At 41.5% G+C, this 17,293-nt stretch overlaps 1 protein-coding gene across 2 annotated transcripts in view; it reads left to right on the forward strand.

The window, feature by feature from the left end:
• LOC306826925 (guanine nucleotide-binding protein G(olf) subunit alpha) overlaps positions 1 to 16,722 on the forward strand; it is a 44,964-nt gene extending 28,242 nt beyond the window's left edge. For both annotated transcript variants that reach the window (XM_079348493.1, XM_079348494.1), the window contains exons 6-12: positions 11,139 to 11,193; positions 11,294 to 11,367; positions 12,813 to 12,871; positions 13,008 to 13,128; positions 13,447 to 13,577; positions 13,682 to 13,749; positions 14,324 to 16,722. In XM_079348493.1, the coding sequence (XP_079204619.1) occupies positions 11,139 to 11,193; positions 11,294 to 11,367; positions 12,813 to 12,871; positions 13,008 to 13,128; positions 13,447 to 13,577; positions 13,682 to 13,749; positions 14,324 to 14,470 (655 nt within the window). In that variant the 3' untranslated portion in view covers positions 14,471 to 16,722. The remainder of the gene's footprint in view (positions 1 to 11,138; positions 11,194 to 11,293; positions 11,368 to 12,812; positions 12,872 to 13,007; positions 13,129 to 13,446; positions 13,578 to 13,681; positions 13,750 to 14,323) is intronic.
• The last annotated feature ends 571 nt before the right edge of the window (positions 16,723 to 17,293 follow it).

The raw sequence follows: 17,293 nt of genomic DNA on the forward strand, positions 1-17,293 counted from the left end.
TCCTTGATGTGTTAAGTTGAAGATGTGGGGTTAAGAAAAACAGACTTTCGGCTAGCCAAGCATTTGGAAGCAATTAAAAAGCCTAAAGCTGCCTAGCCTAGCATGCTAGATGTCACAAGATTAGCTACATCACCAGTGTGTTTTTATTTTGTTACTAGAGACCAGAGGCTGTAACAGCCTGTGTGGTTTAGTCGATGAGTAAAAGTCGCACATCAAAGCAATAAAAAATAAATCTGTTTTAGTAAGTATTGAAAACTAATATACGTGACTGTGTCTTGGATGTATGTTGATCAAATGAGTTAAATTGTATTATTTTCGGTTGTTTGTGCTGATGATTCGTTGTGTCTTCTTGATGTTTGACTTTTGTGCTACTGAGGAAAAAAAACTGGAAATTCATGTTCTCCTTTAAAGAAGGGGAATCGTGTCTATTAATAGATTTTTATTTTTGGGTTAAAATGTGCGTCCATTTTAAAGAACAGACACACACACACACACACAAAGCGAGCGAGGCTGGTGAATGGCGGATATCTGCAAGTCTGTTACTGTCTGCCGATTACACACATACAATCGCAAACACACATGCATACCTTTCCCCCCTCCCTCTTTCTCTCTCTCTCTCTCTCTCTCTCTCTCTCTCTCTCTCTCTCTCTCTCTCTCTCTCTCTCTCTCTCTCTCTCTCTTTCTCTCTTACACACACACAGCCTGCTGTTGACCAGGAATGTAAAGGCACAGACTGCTGGAGGACAGCAGTGGCGCTGCAGGTTCCCTACTCAGAGATTGTGGAATGGTCGTCCATAGACCCCCCCCCCCCCCCCCCCCCCCCCTCTGCCTCTCTCGCTCTCTCTCTCTACTGAGGCCCCCCCCCCCTCCTTCTTCTCCCCCTCTATCCCCCCCATACCCCCTCCCACCCCCACCCCCCTCAGAGCTTATGTAAACTAGCTGTGGAGCCAGGGCAAGCTGAGGCTATTTTTAGCAGCAGCACTGCAGAGCAGAAACTGGCGGAGGGTCACGTGTGCGCAGCCGAATCAAAGGGAGTATCCCGGCAATGCGCTGTAAACAAAGGGAAGGTCAGTAGCAGAAGGTGAGACACAAAACGCCTCTGTGTTGGTTTTGTGAGTGTGTGTGTGAACGACAACACACTGCCTGGTCATACCTTCTATTCCTCTGATGCTGTGACATATACATTTAAAAAAATAAATTAAAAAAAGTCCTTCTGACTCTATGAAGGCCCTCGTTTGCTTTCACTCTCCCCCTATTCCACAGAAATACACACTCACAGATAAAACATTTCTACCTCTGCTAGAGACAGGGGGTTTGTGGGGGTGGAGGGGCCGAATTAATCAAAGTGGGGTTTGACAGATGAGGGGACATTTTGCTGTTGAATCATGACCAGGGCTCCCAACTCCACACTGTCCCTCCCTGCTGCTGCCGCCAAGCTAGCCTGTGGGAGTCAGCAGCAGCACACTTGGAGCTGTGCAAAATCCATCAAAAAGCACATGACCACATGTGTTTAGCATCCATATTAGCATGTTTTGTGTCACATGGGCCTTTCAAGCCCTCAGCGCCTGCTGTGTGTGTGTGTGTGTGTGTGTGTGTGTGTGTGTGTGTGTGTGTGTGTGTGTGTGTGTGTGTGTGTGTGTGTGTGTGTGTGTGTGTGTGTGTGTGTGTGTGTGTGTGTGTGTGTGTGTGTGTGTGTGTGTGTGTGTGTGTGTGTGTGTGTGTGTGTGTGTGTGTGTGTGTGTGTGTGTGTGTGTGTGTGTGTGTGTGTGTGTTGTAACTCAGGTTTTTTAGCCGGCAGGCCCCAGCTAGCATTGAGCCTAGCAGTTAGCTGTATCCAGCCACACCCAGGCAAAAGGTCCCTCTTGTCCTCAACCGCTAGTCAAACAAGTCTCAACTTTCACCTCCTGTGGAATGTGGTCAGAAGGGGACTTAGAGCTAATTATAGAAAGCTTTTATATTTTTCTGTCACGGTGGTTTGTTTGACTAGACAGCCCGAGCCTCATCAGGCCTGACTGCAGGAGTATAGCATGGAAGCTAACTTTAGCTCCAGCACTAGCAGAGGTTCAGTGATTTGGTTGGCTGTTTACTGTTGTAGTCTTTCCTAACCTGAATTTCTGGAGCTTCTCAAGTGTCCTGACAAAGGAATATGTCTTGTATGGGGAACGCCTGTTTCCTCTTTGCGTGCTGTTGTTTTTTTTAGAGGGACATTTTAGCCTAAAGCAACATTTATTCAGACATTTAACTCTGCTCCACACCTGATCTGTTTTTTTGTTGTTGTTTTTTTAAATTGCAGCAAAGTTGAACAACGACGTAATGCACTTACCTGTTCGCTTATCTCTCAGTGTCCAAACACCAAACAAGTTCATTGATCACTTTTTGGAGAAACAAATCAGTGAAGTTATATTTTAAGTGGAAGGGCGACATCTTTTTTTCTTTTTCCAACTGCAGGGTCGTGTCGTGCTTTAGTCGTTTTGTGGAGTTGCCCACTAAAATTTGGCGATCTTAAGAATGCAAAGGTTTTTTTCCTACTTCACGTGAAAGGGGTTGTCAAGTTATTAGACAATGATGTGTGTCACAACTCATTTAACAAAACTGTGTTTGAAAGAGCTGAAAATGTTTTAGATAACCTATGCATCAAAAAGATACAGCTCTCATGGTTAAATCACTGTTACCCTGTCAGATGCTTAAAATAATTCTGCTTTTCATTTCATTCTGCTAACACAGAAAACTCACCCTGTGTGTTTTTACAGGACACCTTTGACACTTTAAGGCAGGTTCAGAAAGTTGTCGGATGATTTCACTTAAACTGGAAATAAAGTCTGAACGTGTCGGTGATTGTTCAACAGATTGATCCTACTCTTCAGCTGTGGACTTGTGTCAGGTCATCTGTATTTCACTCACTGCCCTCTACACATTTTCTTCTTAAATTACTCCAAATCCAATTCCTCTTGATCTGCTGCACTAAGAGAAACTATCTTTTGTCAGCCTGTCTTTTTATGTTTTGCATCCTCTAAAGAGGATTGTTACTGAACAGCGCCACAACTTTGCTGTAAAGTGTCATTTCCTTTTGTGTGTTACTGTGGCCTGGCCCATCTCACAGGGCTGCTCTTAACTCTTCCATGACTTGTAAATACCTTACCAATCACTGGTGTGTTTAATTCATCACTACCTGCTCTGCGTCTGACAGGAAATGTCTGAAGAAGACAGAAGCTTACTGCAGACTCCACATGAAAACTCCTCCTTGTCTTTCGAGAACTTGAGCTTGAGACGCACTTTAACATAATCTGTCAAACATACTAACTGAAAAACACACACACGCTGACATACGCACAATGACACACATACAGTGCAGAAAGCTAGCACAGAGCACCCTCCTGCTTTGTGTTGATGTATGGGAGAGTCTGGGAATGGAGAGATGTAAGTGTGGCCTGGCTCAGGAAGAGAGAGAGAGAGAGAGAGAGAGGAGTGGTATGGACTGACTGGGGTTGCCATGGGAACCCAGCTGCTAAAAGCAGGCAGGGTCAGTGAGGAAGAGAGAGGCTGTGTGCAGTATGAGCAGAGGTATGCCACCCAGAGGCCAGATTGTGAACTACACAAACAGCACACAGGCCTCAACTGCAGGAAATCTGTTTCCTGGATTTCAAGCAGAGACGTTTACATTTTAAAATAAGAGGGAGAGGAGAGACTATGTTCAGGCATATGCAAGCTACACTGATACTGTCAAGTGTCTTTGTCTGATATTAGTCATTGGTTATTGACTGTGATTAGGAGAAAAGGGGAGACGCTCATTTTCACTGGGTCACTGGTCGACTTCCAAATGGAACATCTAATCTGACATGGAGGGCTGTGGTTGTTTACGGGCGAGAGAATTCAAACCTGCTCGATATTGTTGATTAGACTATTTTTACTTGCTTTTTCTATTTTTGGTGCAGACTAATTTAGTAGCTGACAGATAATGCATCGATGTTGTGCTTCAGTATTATTCAGAGCAAGCCATGAGTCGATATCACTATGAGAACTGTACTGAGAGCTCCTCATGGACCTGAAAGAGCCGCCATCTTTCCATTGTAGCCTGATTTTTTTAATTTTTAAAAACAATTTTTTTAGGACTGAGTCTATTTTAGGCCGAGGTAATGTAATGGTAGACACTAAGCAGAGACAAAAGAGCGTTAGAATGTATTTTACATTTTTATACAACACCTTTCAAAACCTCGACTTGATGCGGCCCTGGAAGGCAATTTTGCGGCCTTGAGATAAAGCAGGCGCTGTTGTTTACACAAGATTTGGTTTGACTTTCAGGAGTGTCTCCTGTTCTCGCACCTATATTTAGGAAGTACCCACTGAGCTGTTGATGGATTTGTCTAGTTTCAGATCCATCTTCCAAACTGCACAGTGTTCCTGTTTGGATGAATGAGTTGAACCCGGGGCTCAGATCTTTCCACCAGGTGACCGGGATCCTGCACAGCTCCACCTTCACTCTGTCCAGCTGCTGCTGCTGCTGCACACAGCTCAGTGCACTGTCATGAAACAGCTCAGTGTTGGCTGAAAAGCTGTGCTGTGCTGATGTTTTGTTGGGATACTGGATGTGTTTGGGAATTGAAGAAAGGTCAGACATGATGGAAAAATTAAACAAAGTGATCACAATTTGGATAGACATGAAGTGTAAGGAAATAACCATCATTGAAGTCATAAATTCCCAGAGGGAGGATTTAATAGGGACTATTTAGTTCCTGCCTCCCCAGAGTCTCGATGTGCTTCTTTACTCTTTTGAAAACAGAGTATATTTGGCTTCTGAGAAGTTGTGTTGTCCTTTATTAAAACAAAAAAAACCTTATATTTTTTTAAAAACAAGATTGAGATATAGTTTTTTCTGTGCAGCCCTTTATCCAAGATGTGAAATCTGTTTTGTCATTTTAGTTAGAAGTCTATTTATCTAGTTCAGAAATGAGCTTCAGCACCTCATAGAGATGAGTTAGTTTGTCAAGAAGCGTTTCCCATTGATGCTGTTTGGTGACACTTTCCTTCAATGAACCATGAGTAAATAAGGGCGGTGCTCGATCTCTTCATTAATAATAATGTTCAAAAATAAGCTTTATTTGTACAGCACATGTCATCAATGACATGCAGCTTCATACTAGACAAATAAACGGATAATAGCAACAACAGACGCTAAAAACAACTTAAACCAAGTGTAAAGTATCATCATAAAATAAATGTTGAACATGGCTCCTTTTTGTTTAGTAAATGTTTGTGACAAAGAAAAGTGTGTGCAGACCAAAAAGTTCAAATGAAGCGTTCCCAGCCGTAGACAGTGTGTTGCTGTGGTTGCTGACGTGTCCAGCAGTGAGTTTCAAAGTGCTGTCACCGGTCAGTTGGAGTCTAAAGTGAAAGTCCATTATGCTGGCCTGAGCGGCTCAAAATATGGAAACTATTGATCGGATTCTGTGCACTGCTAATTAAAGATGGTCCACTATTTGTAAAAAGTCAACCCAATTATCAAATGAGCACATGAAGCTGGGTGCTGTTGGCTGCTGTGAAGGTTGCCTGTGTGTTAGATGGGACTCTTTTTTTTGTTTTGTTTTTTTTGTTCCAGTGTTGCAGAAAATGTTACTTTTTGCACATGTGTAAAACTGGTTCTTTGCTGTTGGGAATTTTATGCTGGATTCATACAGCTTGTTTTGCTTGAATTTGCATTTGAATGAAAATGTTGTCTGCTTTATTTGTTTATTTGTATTGAGGCCTTTGTGATTGTTTGTTGTGGCTCTTGGAATGGCTGTTTGGGGAGAAGAAGCCCCCCTGTGGAGCTGCTTAACCAATGCCCCAGAGCCCTGGGATGGAGCTTTTTAGTGTCCTATCAACCGGCATATTCCCTTTTTTTTTTTTTTTTTTTTGCTGTTGTTTTTCTGCTCAATGGGCTGCTAGGGACGTGTGTGACCTGGTCCATGTGGGGTCAGGGGCCCTTAAAGGCCCCCCCCCTCTACTGTCCATCGACATATTGGTGTGTGTGTGTGGGTGAAGCGTTCTGCTTGTGTCTCTTTTTTCTGTAAAGATGAAGCCAGTGACACACAGAGACACAGGCCAAGTTAAGTGATACTGTCTAAAACAAAGACTATACATAGCAACACAGACTGGCCCGCAGGACGAGTACAATGTGTTTTGGCTAAATAGAGAGACGACCCAGCCCTGCAGACAGAAGCAGGGGGACTGTAATAGACAAGATAGTAGTGAGTGAATGTGGTTTTATGGTTTTTAAGTGTGTAAAAAGTTATTACCAGTATTCCTGAAATTGTTTTGATAAAATACCCTCTTTTGAAAACACTTAAAAAAATAAATAAAAAAAAGCAAGTCCCACATGGCCAATGCAAGTTCTTTTTCGGTGAGAGAAATAGAGGTAAGATAAAGCGTTTCTTGATAATTTCCTTATTGACAAAAAAAACTGAGCATGTAAAGTCTTCACGAGGTCCGCTGCCTCGATGAGACTGTTGACAAATGAGAAGGGTTGCAGAACATTGAGGTAAATGCCATTAAAACTTTTTTTTTTTCATGATGCAGATTGTATTTTTGCGGACACTTTTTCAATCAATACCAATAATCAATACGTTTCTATGTTTCTATCTGTCTTTCCATATCGAAGCAGGCTGAGTTTCCACAGTGAACATCATCCTAAACCTGCTGGTGTTACAATTAAGAGCACAGCAGCACAATTAATATCAGTTTCATCATTATCCTTATTTCAGCTTTGAGTGAACACATAAATCTGAATATAATATATATATATATATATATATATATACTTTATTAATCCCCAAGGGGCAAATTCTTATTTGCACTCTCTTATTTATTTATTTTTTTGAGACGAGCTTCTCACACACACAGGCCAGAGCTCCTGCCGCCCCAGTTGCAATAAATTAGAAACCTTATTTGCTGTGCTTTCTCTCTCAGCATGCAGACATGTTACCTGTTGGATGGAGGCCTGAATGTCCGTGATAGCACATCATCTGATGCAGGCAGATGAAGCTCAAGCTAGCTAGCAGACACCCTCACATTAATCGCTGCCAATTTATGTGAGGTAAAAAAAGCCTTTTGGATTCTGGACGGACATGCTGCACATACACAGCTGATGTTTCAAACAGCACATAGACTTAAGTGTGATGTATAGCTAACATGTTCTTTGAAACGTGTTCATGTTATCAAAATATTGAAAGTGTTATTACATACGGCACACTTTCATTCTATCGTGCAGGCTTTGTTGAAATATAATAATAATATAATAATAATTACATTTTTTATTATTTAGTTTAAATTAACTTCCCTGCCGGTCTCTGAAGCACCCTCAGTGTGCTAGAACTCTTTTTTTCTTTTTAGAGACACTGGCCTTTGAAATAAATTCTCCACACATACTAAAAACAAAGTAGAAAAAACTTAAATGTTCAGTTTGACCACATCAGAACAGTTGTGGGAAGAAATAAAAGAAAACCAACACTCAACACCACAAGTCTCCTTAAACCTGAACCCCAGCTTTTCTATTTGTAGCACCCGACCCGACCAGGATTGTAGACTGCACCCAAACCTTATGATAAAACATTATCTGAACGGCCTCTCGCTAATAGTTTTTTTTTTCACCCTTGTTCTTTTATATTCTCCTCACTGGATATGAGGACTATATTTGGCTCTCCAGCTCTCCACCGATAGTTCTTTCAGTCACATGGCAGTCAGAAAGCGCTCAGTAATTATAACCTAGCTCTGTTTCTGCAAGGAAGGCTGACTAAAAATACTCCCACACTGTTGCAGTGATGGGGCAAAAGCTGAAGGTTTTTGTGTTTTGGTGTGAGTGAGTGTATGCTCAGGGTGAGATTTGTTTGTATGAGTGATGCTCAATTTCAACGTTCTTTATGTAATTTGCTAAATCCGGACTGTGAAGTCAAACTTTAGCTGACTCGAGGTCTGTCCTTTCTTATCCGGTTGCCTTTTTAGCAGACACTGTTTTACATTCATTCATCATTCAAATGCCCTCTTTATGTTTAAGTTACCAACTGAATGATTAGCTGGTCACCAAGAAATGATATCCACCATTTACTGGACGTTTCCTGAGTTCAGTAGCTAACGTTTCTTGAAATGTAACACAGCCGACTCATTATTGTCAGGGGATAAAAGGAGCTGCACTGTACGAGGAAAAACAAGCCATAACACTGTGTTGTAGTGCAGTAAATCAACAAAAATGTGAGAGGGCTAACTTGAACAGTTTTTAAGTCCATGTGCTGTCCTTCATGTTCGACACAGAACCTGTGTTTGCATCAGGTCCCTGAATCTAAAGGACTGATCTGAGCTGCAGCTTCGTCTGCGTGCCTTCAAAGTGCTCTGAGAGCACGGCCATTAATCCACAGGCCTCAGTCCAGCAGGGACAATGTGCACGTGCAGTTTTACATTCTGTAAAGCTCTGAATCCTCTGAAGTCATAAACACCCATTTGAAGGAATTTCTGACCTCATTACACATTTGTATTGTTTACCTTCATTGTTTACGTTGTTTACCTGCATTGTTTACATCACATTTTTAGTCTTGATCTTCATTTTTTTCCTTCCCTCTTTTACTCTTTTCGGGACACTACCAACTGGCTGCTGGGAATTTTCACCCTCTAGAGTTAGTCGATATAGTTCTTATGTCACAGTGAGTTGAATCTACTGTGTCATATAAGATTTTTCTATGTTTTCTTCCCATGTCTTCTTTTGTGTGAAATATTGACCTAAAGGGCTCTCTTAAGTACGTAAAGACACTTTATGAGAAGAGAGCTGATGTTGAGGCGTCAGGTTGAAGGTGTTTTTACAGAGGTCAGAGAACACAGAAAGTTGAAAGTCTAAAAGGTCCTTCAGTTTACTTTCTTGCATAACAAACCAGTAACAACAGTCAGAAGGTCAGGTTGTGAGCCAAAGACAAGGTGTGGACGACTCTGGGATTTAATCTGACTGGTTTTACCTCTGGCACACATACCTGCTCAAGTTAATAAGTAAAGAGTTTATTGAGCACTAAAATAATAAAGAAGCTCTTTTTCAGGTTGCATATGTAATTTTATGATACTTTAAGACCATCACGTATGGTATCTAATAAAGCTTTTACATAACATATCCTGATGATCAGTTACTCCCTTCCTGTCCTCCATACTGTGTTTTATCTTATTTATTTTAGTGTGAGAAAGTGTAGAGCTTGTTCAGAAATAGCCGTACTTCTCCTTTAGTGAAGACTGCGTGCAGAAGAAATAAATCGGTGTGGTGAAAACATTGTTGTCATAGCACATTAGGGCCGTCTCTGTTATCTAACGCTTCATAACAGAGCATTCGTTCTATTTTATTTAGTTCTACGTTGGAGTGTGTGAGGGGTGCTGCTTTTGGCTTGAATTAAAAAAAAAGCTGCCAACCGGATCCTTGACTATAAGACACCCAGAAACTCTGAGCTCAGACTGCTTCTCTCCTGAGCGTTAGGTTTGTGGTGCGCTGAAGCCATCATGGCCGCCTTGTCACACCGCAGAGACTTACACAGTTTAGGGGAAAGATGACGGAGGGTGTTTGGTCCACATTTGCATCCTACATGCTGGACTAACTCACAAACTGAAGCTTTATGCTGGGTACCCTCCAGGACCACCTGACACACCTGTTTCTCCTGTCTACATTTGGCTGAATTAGTGCTCATAGAAAAAGGATCGATCTGTCGTTAAAAATAAGCCTGGACAATAAATTGATACGAGTGCAGAGTTTTGATAAGATATATTTTTGATACGATAATAAGGTTTGGAGATTTTTTTAAGCTTGATCAAAATGCACATGGTTATAAATCAAAATGCACATGGTTATAAATCAAAATGCACATGGTTATAAATCAAAATGCACATGGTTATAAATCATAATGCACATGTTATAAATCAAAACGTACATGTTATAAATCAAAACGCACATGGTTATAAATATGCTTTCTGAGCAATATTAAGTTGATCAAATGTTTGCCGTGTTGTCGAGCTCTGGTTGATAGTTCCAGTCTGTCTGAGATGATGTAGCGATATGAAGTGGGTATCAAATTCTAGTTTGTAACAAATAAGGCTGCTGCTGCTACTATTAATGATTTAGAAGAAGGTTACTTATTGCAGCGCAGTGGTTGATTAGTTGTTGATCAGTAATGACAGAATCGATGATGGGGGGATAAGTTCCTCCTTGCTGCTGGAATCAAATGTTTCACGTGTTAGTTTTCAACTCTGTGTCCCTCTTCTGGTGTCGGTCAGTTCAGGTAACAAGGCCTAATGCATACAATGTAGGGAGAGGCTTTAATAATCTGCTTCAGTTACATGTGAAATAACAATGACAATATATTTGCCTAGATGATAAACCTTATATTTTGCATGAAGATGTACTTGTATAATGTTAAGTTTTTGTTGTCTTAATGGACCTTTGTGTATTTAGTCTAAGAATAGTTTGGCCCCTCGATCAGCAGCATAGTTCGGGTCTTTAAAAGGTGTGATCCAGACCATGGTGGGATCTGTGTGACTGTTTGTCCCCCCGACTCTTGTTGTCCTGAGCCGGCTGTGTTTCAGAGGGGCCCGGCTGCTGCTGCTGCTGCACATGCTCTTTTTGTAGTGAGGAGACAGCAACAGCAAGCTGCCTAACCTCCACAATAACCGCCTTATGTAATCACTCTGGTTAGAGAAGACCAAAATAGCCCAGACTTAGCAGCCCTGCCCTCTTGTGGCAAGCAGCTGCCATAACACCGGCCTGCTAAACCTCTACAGTGACTCAGACATGGCGGCCTCCATCTGCAGCATCCTGAGTTGCTCACAACTGTTTTCGCTGATGCAGCGAATCTAATATGTGTAGTAGTTGTTTGTTTGGTCAGACTCTTTAAAAGGTTTAAATAGATGGATGAAACTGTGATTGGATTGGAATAGCTTGAAAGTGGCCCTGACTCTCTCTGGAGGAAAAGCTTTGGTTCTGTTTGCTATTTTGTTTGTTTGGATTCGGTATTTTTTGCTAGTGATACATTTTTTAAACAAGTATTCATGCTGTTTGTTTGTCATCGAATTTGTTTTCCGCAGCCCAAAGAACGTGAATAAATAACCTCGGTGCAAAATCTAATTCGGCTCTCTTTCTTTTTTTGCAGTTTCCTGGACAGAATTGACTCTGTAAGACAGAACGACTACACACCCACGGACCAGGTCAGTCCTCTCATTAATGGGATCAGATTTCATAGTTCATAAATTACCACCAAAAGCCAGATTGTCAAACCCTTTAACTGAACTGGATGTGTTTTTACAGGACCTGCTACGCTGCCGAGTGTTAACTTCAGGGATTTTTGAAACGAGGTTCCAAGTAGACAAAGTGAACTTTCAGTAAGTTGTGCTCTTCGTTTATTCAGACTGAAATGCATGATGAAGACCTGTTCTCAGCGCTTATCTTTATATTTAGATTAGACGTCTAATTACTTGTTATATGAAAATGTTTTCCTCAGCGTGTCCACTTATTCACAGAAAGGAGGTTATCACCTTTTTGGAAACAAAGAAACTGTGTGAAAAGACAAAAGAACACACTATACAGATGTTAGTAATCATAAAAGTCAGATGCTCTCCGCCCTGAAGTGTTTGTTTTTTAATTTGTATCACTTCCATTAATCAAATACATTTGTGCCTATTTTTAAACAAAGGAAATCCCACTTTCCCAATTAATTGAACTCAGAAAAACAGGTCAACCAAAATACAAAGTTATCATCTTAAAAATGAAGTTAAGAAAAAAGTTGTTCACAAATTAAATATTACATTTAGTTAGATTCAATAGCATGAAGAACCAAAGAGTATTAATCATAATGGAAATTAGTTTGCTGCAATCATATTGTTAACTATACACACGACCATATAAGGAAATGTCCTCTCTCCAATCAGTGCTTTCATGTGTAACAACTTATACTTACTCCTTCATCCTGTTCCTGTGAAAACGGAGCTCCTCAGGCATTTTCCACCATTCGGGGTCCAAAATTCCACCAAATATGACGGAGAGGGCGCGCGGCCTTCAGAGAAGCGTTGTTCGTGGCTCCTTCTTGCATCATACATGCACAAACAATCCCAGTTAAGAATTCCCTCTTGGCTGTTATTGCTATATTTACCATGGCCTCGTGTTAAGAGCCTCTAATTACAAAGAACAAAAAGCCGAACTCCGACATGTTTAGCGGCAGAAGGCCGAGGGGAAAAAACGTCATCTCAGTCCCGAAATGTAGAAAGACTCTCTGTGGTCAACTGGTGGCATTTCTGAGTAAGTCGAGTCATTTACCGCCGCTTGCAGTTAAAAGAACAGCCGGTAAAAGTAAGGAGTAAATGTTTTGTAACTCCTTTGATGATGTCAGAAGAGATGACCCATTTCCACAGTCACAGACAACAGACGTATTCTCCTGTCTGAAACGGACCTTTGTATCAAATTATATCATCCTCAGTGATTGATGTGAAAACTCTGGGTGGGACATGACTTCCCTTTGGGTGTGCAGTTTTCATTATTCGACTTTGATGATTTCCATCCAGCCAAGGTTACATAGAGTACAAATAACTCTGTTTGCACATTGAATTGATTATTTCTGTGACACAGGATCTCTTTAAGCAAGGCAGAACGGTGTCAATAGAGAAAAGAGTTCTTCATCTATGGTCTAAAAATGTGCATGAATTATGACTTATCTGTAACTGGAGGCTAAATATTCTCAAGCTAGCCAGCTGTAGCATGAAGTGTCTCTAACTGGGCGGAAGTGAGTGTGTTGCTGTGTCTGTTCTGACCCAGAATGTTGTCTCCTCCATAGCATGTTTGATGTTGGAGGCCAGAGAGATGAAAGGAGAAAATGGATCCAGTGCTTTAACGGTGAGACTCTTAACCTTTTTTTCTCCTACTTGTTGTTCTTCAAATAACCACGCCGTACTTCTTTTCTGCAGCATCACGTTTTAGTCATGGCTTGTCCCTAACCATTCCTGATGTGTTTCCTCTGCTCTCATCACAGACGTCACTGCTATCATCTTCGTGGTGGCCAGCAGCAGCTACAACATGGTAATAAGGGAAGACAACAACACCAACCGGCTACGGGAAGCCCTGGACCTCTTCCGCAGTATTTGGAACAACAGGTGAGTGAGACGCATGAATGAAGTTTGAGCCGAGCGGTTTCTTTCCTTCACCTGGTGCGACATCTGACGACCTGGAGGATGTTCTGATCTGTGCAGCTTCCTTCTTGTCTTAATGTCCCACTCCTGATATCAGAGATCATTTACACGTGATCTCATTTTAACCCTAGTTGCTGTTATCCTTTGTATTTTTTAAACCACTGTCCACCTTGACTGCAGAGATTGAAGACTTGCAGAGCAATGCAGACTATGCATTGCTGACTCAGTAAGGCTGCATGCATTGTTAACGCGATGCCTCTTTAATGTGTTTTTGTTTTCCAGATGGTTACGCACTATATCGGTCATATTATTCCTGAACAAGCAGGACATGCTGGCTGAGAAAGTACTAGCTGGAAAATCCAAAATCGAAGACTACTTCCCTGAATATGCTCGCTACACCATACCAAATGAAGGTTTGTGCCTTTCACTGCGAACGCCCTTAGTTTCTTCAGAGTTTCTGTTGGTTGTTGTTGCTGTTTTTGTCTCTGATGGGGGATTTTGTTTTTTTTGTTTAAAGCAACTCCTGAACCCGGCGAGGACCCAAGAGTGACAAGAGCTAAGTTCTTCATTCGAGACGAGTTTCTTGTAAGTATATCGCAGTGTGAAGTGGGCTGAAGTCAAAGAATTTACATAATGGACATTACTCACATGTACAGGATGAAATCAGCAAAGGGACAAGTGATACGGCTTTGTTCACGGGGAGGGGGGCGAAATCCCAGGAGCTCCATTTTCTCCATGTCTGCTGGGGTAACAACGATCTTAAACATAAAGTAAAAAGCAGCGGAGCAGTGTAGCTGTTGTTAACAGAATGTTGTCATAGAGACAGACGTGCAACGCTTTTCTTCTTAGTGAACAAACGCTTCATACAAGATCTCCCGAGCGTGAAAAAAACGGTAGATGGACACAGGGCCTGAGCTGAGTGTGGACTAAGAACAGTGGTGGGTGAAACTGAGAAGTCACCGTAACAAAAAAAAAAAAAAAAAGAACAGACAGATGAGAGAACCTAGCAGCTTCATTAAAGATGGACGCAGAACTTCATCTCCCCTGTCATTCGTTAATGTGGTTTTTTTTATGAGGGGGGTGGTAAGAAAAATTCTCAGGGTGAAAATTCGGCCACATGTGGCTCATCCTCTCCTCCTTCTGTGTCTCCTCCCTCCAGCGGATCAGCACTGCGAGCGGGGACGGTAGGCACTACTGCTACCCCCATTTCACCTGCGCTGTGGACACAGAGAACATCCGGCGGGTGTTCAATGACTGCCGGGACATCATCCAGAGAATGCACCTGCGGCAGTACGAACTCTTGTGATGGGAGACCGCCTCCGTCAGCCTTCTGTGTTTTTTTTTTTTTCTCCACCATTCTGCATCCTTGGCGAACCCTTCCTCCTCCCTCACCCCCTCCCCTCCCCCCTTCCCCAAACAGACCCCTTACCACCCCTCCTGTTGAGGACTATGAAGTACTACTGAAGTGTGTCAAATCCTCTTCCTCTTCGTAACTTCTTAGCTTTTTGTACTTCTTATTTTTTCTCTGAGACAGATTCATCCCCATTTCGCCCATGTGAAAGGAAGTTTTGGGGAACAAAGTTGGTGCGTGCCGCTTTTTTTTCTTTCTTTTTTTCTTTTAATCCTTTTGAATGCCTTGATTTTTTTGTCATTCCACTAAGCCTTGGGCTACCTCCTTTTTCCCCCCTTTGTTTTCCTCTGATTTTTGGCTTCGTTGTTGGACCTGGACTGGTGGGTGTTGAAACATAAATCACACCTACAGGACCTCAGTGTAGAGGCAATGTGTGTGTGCGTGTGATGAAGAGAAGAAAGAATGCCATGTGAGCGAACGCATGTGTGCGTGTTGAAGTTCGTGTCGCCTGCTGGTTTAAGCTGGCATCACCACCATGACCTTTGTCCCCTCTACTTTCTTTTTTTTTTTCTTTTTTTCTTTGGCCTCTCTGTTCCGCTTCTTGTCTCCGAATGGACGTCGACTGGACGGCGCCAAAACCAGAGAGATGGCCTGGAGCGTATGGAGGGGATTGGATGAAGAGATAAATGCACTTTGCATCAGGTTCCTTAATAACTTTTTTTTTTTTTCCAGTTTTTTTTTTTCTTTTTTCTTTTTGTTTTTGTTTTTTCTCCAGAGGAAGCATACACACAATGTAGCATCACAATATTTATTACCCTGTCACGATGTTAGCTTGCCGAGCTGCAGGGTGCACCGAGCATCGGAGAGACGAGTGGAGCGAAAGATTTCAAAAGTGGGAGAAGCGGGGCAGGAAACACAACGACACAAAGAAGGATTTGAAATGAAGGAAAAGGGACTGAGCTCTCTGCACCTTAGCCCTGCTGCCTCCACGGACTCGGACCCGCCTCCTTTTTTTTCCCACACAAACCATCCTTTTAGCATAGAGATACTGATGGGAGGGGAGGGAGGGGGACGGGAGAGAGAAATGTATTGTTCCTTTTTTTTTGTTAACTTGTACACTGTGCAAGGTTGAATTATCCTGTACAGACTGTAAAATGTAATATTATTTTGTACAACTTAATTGAAAGAAAAACAAATCTACTTGTAGATCTTTGTGCCTTGATTATGGCTGTACCTGTAAATGAGCTCAGATGTAAGTATGTTTTTGACTGCGCTGTACAGCTTGATGTCAATCTCTATCAGCAGCGGAAGACTGCGGGTAGAGGACTTTCTCTGTAGAGTTTAGTTTTTTCTGGTTTATAAAAAAAGAGGAAATGCTGTTTAGTAAAAAATAAAAAATAGGGAAAAAATCCTAAAAACCTGTATACATTATGCAAATTAACCACTTACCTGCAGTGAAGACCAGATGTTGCAGCGCCATGCCTTTTGTATTTTGTTGGTTTTATTTTTTTCCTCCTTTTAATTTTATTTTATTTTATTATTTTTTTTGAATTCACAGCTTTAAACAAACATTGGAAATCCATTTAAAGTGTCCAAATTGCAACCTGGTGTTGTTTTAATAGGAACCAACGTTTTTTCGATATGAAGTGTGTCTGAGATCTGTACTGATGTGCGTGCCTGTGCGCATGTGTACATAAAACAAACATAGACTCACAGACGCATTGAGTGTGTGCGTGTGTGAGAGAGCGAGCGTGCGATGTGTGTAAAATTTTATAAATGTATGTACATGTAAATTTATAGGTCTATATAAATATATATGTACAATTATACATGTTTAATTATGTGTGTGCCTAGGTGTACATACCTATGTATGTATACGGTAAATATGTATACATACACACATAGGAAAGCATGTTTAGAATGGAGATGAATAAATGAGAGCGTGCAATATTAGTAATTCTTTGGTCCTTTGGAGCCACACTGATGGCACAGGCACTATGAATGTGTGAACAGCACCCAACAAGACAAGCTCTTCTCCTTGTACAAACAGCATCAGCCTTTTCTTCTGCTACAGTACACGTCTATCCCCAACAGAGAGTGAACTGACTGGAGGTGCAAATACCTTGTTTGGCCTGGGAGGATGATTAAATGACATTTTTATTTTCTTTAAATAAAGAGGCACATTAGAGGACTTTGCTTTATTTCCATCTTGGTGTCCAGTTGTGTCCACATTTGTTACTCTTATCACACTCAAGTTATCGTTCTCAATTTGTATGGTGAAACCTGCTGGACAGGCACATACATACGCTCAGTGGTCACAGTGGTTTTTTATTGTATCAATTAATTGAAATGAAATGTTTAAAGCTAGCTCATAGTTAACAGATGGTGTTACACTGGTTTGAATGATTGTGGAGAAATGTCCTCATGTGATGAGATGAACAGATTTAATGCAGCTCAGGACACAAAACACCAACTATGACCTCAGAGTTCAAACAATATTGAAGTTAACATCCATAGTAACACACTCAAGCTCATAGGCGCATTAAGAGTAGAATGTGAAGCTAAAACCATTGATTGGGATCAGTGTAAACTGAGTCTATGTGGGTGAGTAGTTCTGGGTACATTAAGTAGCTTGAACCTGTTTCTGCAGAATTGTTTTGGTATAAATACAGGCCTCTCATTCAGCTGGAGCAGCACAGGTATTACTCAAAACATAAAAGAGAGCTCTGTTTAAGTGTCACTGTAAACCATCACAGTAAATGTGTTCATTGACATTGT

Source organism: Symphodus melops (assembly GCF_947650265.1).
Source record: "Symphodus melops genome assembly, chromosome: 7".
In the NCBI taxonomy this organism is placed as follows: domain Eukaryota; kingdom Metazoa; phylum Chordata; class Actinopteri; order Labriformes; family Labridae; genus Symphodus; species Symphodus melops.